The sequence below is a fragment of the Clupea harengus genome, chromosome 9 (assembly GCF_900700415.2).
Source record: "Clupea harengus chromosome 9, Ch_v2.0.2, whole genome shotgun sequence".
Taxonomy (NCBI): Eukaryota; Metazoa; Chordata; class Actinopteri; order Clupeiformes; family Clupeidae; genus Clupea; species Clupea harengus.
The window spans coordinates 13,276,621-13,281,053 of record NC_045160.1 but is presented as its reverse complement, the minus strand read 5'-3'; the positions used below and the strand labels follow the sequence as shown (position 1 = coordinate 13,281,053).

General features: G+C 44.7%; 1 protein-coding gene across 1 annotated transcript in view; it reads left to right on the top strand.

The window, feature by feature from the left end:
- The first annotated feature begins 474 nt into the window (after nucleotides 1-474).
- The window catches only part of LOC105899488 (dapper homolog 1), a 9,052-nt gene continuing 5,093 nt past the window's right edge, over nucleotides 475-4,433 (top strand). The window contains exon 1 of the mRNA XM_031573551.1: nucleotides 475-1,188. Coding sequence (XP_031429411.1) covers nucleotides 940-1,188 — 249 coding nt within the window. The 5' untranslated portion in view covers nucleotides 475-939. The remainder of the gene's footprint in view (nucleotides 1,189-4,433) is intronic.

Below are 4,433 nucleotides of genomic sequence, written 5' to 3'. Positions count from 1 at the left end.
TCAATGTAGTCAGAATTTTTCTGGAGGTCACATGTTATTCATGACAATTCTCTTACTTAACTGCAGTAAAGAGGGGTTATGTCTTAAATGCCATGTGTCACATATAAATGCTTTTCCAGTGATTATGACTGACAGTGAACTGCAGAAGTGGTAAGTGCAGTTAGCAACAGCATTAAGGCCTGTGTGGATGATGTTACTTATCATGATTGCACCAGCAAGGCATTCACCAGTTTTCTGATGTTCTCAGTATTTACATGAATACTTTTAATGTAGTTGTATAGTATCTTGAGGATTTGTTTTTACAATACAGCAACATAATAACTCCTCTAAAACAGCGAATTGTTCTCATCTGTTTTCTTTTCAGAGTATTCCCATTGCTTCAACACACAGTCTCTCGCGTAGACGGATCAATAATAGCCTGTCTTGTTCATTCATGGCCATCCTTCATTCACACCCCCTTTTCAACATGATGTCACGACGATGCCTCGAGCTTCCTGCTCCTATGGCCGTAGAGGCGGAACCATGGAGAGTTAACGGGACCTGGGCTCGGCTCTCGCCCCGCACCCAGTGGAATACGCCCAATGAAATGTATAGGAGCCTTTCTAGGGGCGGGTCATTTTAGCTATTTAATTATTACGGAGACACTTCCGAGCCAATGAACCACACGGAAGGCATAATATATGAATAACTGACAAATTTAATATATTGCTGTGCGAGGAAAAAAAGGGGCGAGGAAGACTGAGGCTCTCGTGTTGTGAAAAAGCTATGATGGTCACCATCACGCATGGGCAAGCGCAGCTAAACAGTCAGAACTTGGGAACACAACTGGGAAATGTGCAACGCTGAACACGAATCGTAAGGAATTAAAAGAGGCTGTGTTGTATAGGCTGTATAACGAAATCGAGCTTTGCCAAAGCCGGAGGCAAAAAGGGATTCTCCATGTATTGTGGATTCTCCTCGCCGATGACGACGGAACGCAGCCAGAAAAAGGAGCGCCTGGAAGCCAGCCTGGCGTGGTTATGCGAACTTGAGCTTCTCAAACAACGGCAAGAAAGCCTGGTCTTGAACGCCCTGTCCCTCGGAGACATAGTTCCTGGACAACCAGCATGGGGAGACCTACAGCCTGCTTGTTCCACCCAATCGGCTATCCTTCGGGAGCAAGAGGACTTGACTTTGAGACGACAACTGGTAAGAGTTCGGAGACAGCGGCAGCTTGCCGAACATCTGTGATTGTTCCCAGAGTAGGCCAGTGTGTTAAACCCCATTATAAGACGATTAAACCACTGTAAAATCAGTGTATGTGGGGTTGTTCGGGGATTAATAGTTGTTGTTTGGCAACTGGAAATATGAGAAGGCACAATGGCAAAGCGCGTGACACCTCTGTGCAGCTGGCACCTCACATATTTACACACACACACACACACATATTCACACACATGCAGACCTTCAAACTAGCACACAGAGTCGGGTGCGCCAGACTCTGTCTTGGTGGATATGTTTGGAGGGGGGCTGTTAATCAAGTTACGCCGTTGACCCCTCATGCGTGACACAGGATATAACCAGATTGACATTCTCTCCTCAAATTAATCTTAATGTTTCCTTCTGACGGCGAGTTATTCATGTCCCATTGAGGTGGGGGTGGAGCACTAGTCGTCGCAGTCCCACCACTTAATGATCCATTGTTCCTCAGTCAAGGAATCTCTACCTTAAAATTCCAAATATTGGAATTTAAAATGACTGGCATGAATCGTTTTTAACGGCGTTTTATTGTCCCTATACAGTTACATTTCTCTACACTTTTACCATACAATGATCTACTGTTCAAGATGCTATGCAAACAACTTTTCTTTTGAAATTAGTTGAAGACTACTCAAAAGTGATTTAACACTAAATCCCCCTCGTTGCCCTTTAATGTGTATTTGCACAATGTAGGGGGTCAATGTATATTTGTAACATTTCTTTGGCTGTGTGTGGCCCGAAGGTGTAAATCTTTCACGACACATTGAAGAGGTGAAGGCAGCCAGAATGCCTTAACTAGCTCGTTCACCTCATAGCTGATTGGTGTTCTCTTTCAGTCCGCCACTGTTTGCCAGATCCTTACTCGCACACGGCCTGAGGTCATGAGGGAAGGCCGTCTGAATAAGGGGTGAAAGAAATCAAATAAACAGTCCCCCTTCTTTCCCCCCTGTTTCTCCCCTCCCCGGATCACACAAAAGGCGCGTATGGAGTGGAATACTAATAAGACCCAGCCTCCCAGGACGGCGAGCAGGGAGCCACGCTTTGAAACCAACAGGAAGAAGCCGCCGCGTCACCCAAATGAGCTGTCAGCGCTGGTAATAGGGGCTCCGCTTCAATAGCCTCGGGAGAATTTCATCGCGTCTGCGCCTCTCACCACAACCAAGCTGACACAATGCGTATTATATGCCAGTCAAATGCCATTAATTGGCATCTCCAACTCTTGATTGCATTTGCTCTGAAGTGACTTCAAGATAATGCACTTCAGTGCAGGCTACCCTAACTCTGAAACACCCTTCTTTTGGCAATTGGGGCATGGAAAAGCATATCAATCTTGATTTCACGATGAAATGGTGGTTCATGCTAAGTTGGTGGATGGTGTGCACTCTGCCAGTTCTCTCAAGCCAGCCAACTCTGTGGATGGTGTGAGATGAGGGAAAAAAGCTCTCAATCCTTTCCTCGCAGTGGCACCCTGCTGTGTGTGTATGTGTGTGTGTGTGTGTGTGTGTGTGTGTCTGTGAGTGTCTGTGTGAGAGAGACAGAGAATGCTAATGGAGAGAGGGGTGTGTGTGTGTCTAGGAGAGAGAGATGGATGTAGAGAGGGGCGTGTGAGGGTGAGAGAGATGGATGGAGAGAGAGAGGTGTGTGTGTGTGTGTGTGTGTGTGTGTGTGAGAGAGAGTGTGTATGTGTGAGGAGGAGAGAGATGGATTGGGAGAGGGAAGAAAGAGAGAGCGAGTGTGTGTGTGTGTGTGCATGTGTGCAGGTCTGTGTATAGGATGCTTAGTGGGGGTAGGGTTCTCCTTACCAATTTCCCATTAGACTCTTTTATGGTGGAAATCACAACACCACATAATGAGAGAATATCAGTGTGACAGTCCCCTGTGTGGGGCTTTCCCTACACCAGCGTGGGATGAGAGGCCCTCAATTAGGGGAAGGACATCAAATGACAAGAGGAATAGTTTTTTTCCCTTGTGCTACACGCATAGTCAGCGTGCAAGGCTATTTAAATTAATTATGTATCAGAATTAAAGGCTCACGGATGGAGGTGGAAAGTCTAATTTCTAAATACTTAATGTGATTTGAAATATGCAGCCTTCACTTAATCAAGGTTTGTAATGGAAACATCTCTGAAGTATGAGAATTAAGCGTGAGGTGTGCCTTAATTTATATGGATTATCAATATTTAATCAGTATTTTCTACAGTCTTTGTGTGTGTGTGTGTGTGTGTGTGTGTGTGTGCATGTTTGAGTGCTTGCTTGTTTGCAGACATCTGCACACATGCTTGCCTGCTTATGGGCGTGTGTGTGTGTATGTGTGTGTGTGTGTGTGTGTGTGTGTGTATGTTTGGATGTTTGGGTAAGCAGTGTTGGCTGGTAGGCTCCTTGATACATTGACCACTTGAAAAGTATGTCCTAGAAGGATTGATTTCTGATACCAGACCTCGTTCGTCCTTCCCCAGCATCTTCCGACTCTTTGTTTCACCGCGGTCCCTCATAAATCCATTCTTGCCTCTTTCCCATGTGCAGCTGCTTCAGTGTTGCCATGGTTGCGTATTAAAGTAAAGTTTCGTTAAGGAGCCCTGCGGTCGATGTCATTTCACAGTGGCCAGGCACAGCAAGCGTCTACAGCTGGGCCTTGAGTTCATGCATTGCCGAGCATAAATAAGCTAAAATAAGCTGAAATAATAAGCTGCGCTCAAATCTGTACCATCTTAATGTGATGGTTGTTAATGTCTGACAGAAAGACAAAATATTTTCCATAAGGGGGATAACACACACAAAGACATTTCATTTTTTTAAGATTTTAAGATGTATCATGTAGTCTGGCCATCGTGGAGATGTATTACTCTTTGATTGTTCTGTTCATGCATAATGACTGATGTCTGTTTTCTAAATGTCCTGAGTGCGTTTTGAGGAAAGGCTGCCAAGATGGCCAATTAATGATATTCCTGCATTCAAATAAACACAACGAAGGTTTGTGTTCTTGGCATCGTCCACTTGTTTCAAGCATCATAACAATAATAACATTCGTCACACTGATTCACACATGTACTGCCTGCCCCCGCAGGGATTTTGCAACCAATAATATAAATAAATCAAATTGAAGGTGTTATTTGTGCTATTCAAATTTAATGTTTGGATACTGAGATGAGCTGGGACTGGTTTTAAATGTCCTTCAGATGCACCCAAATAGCCAC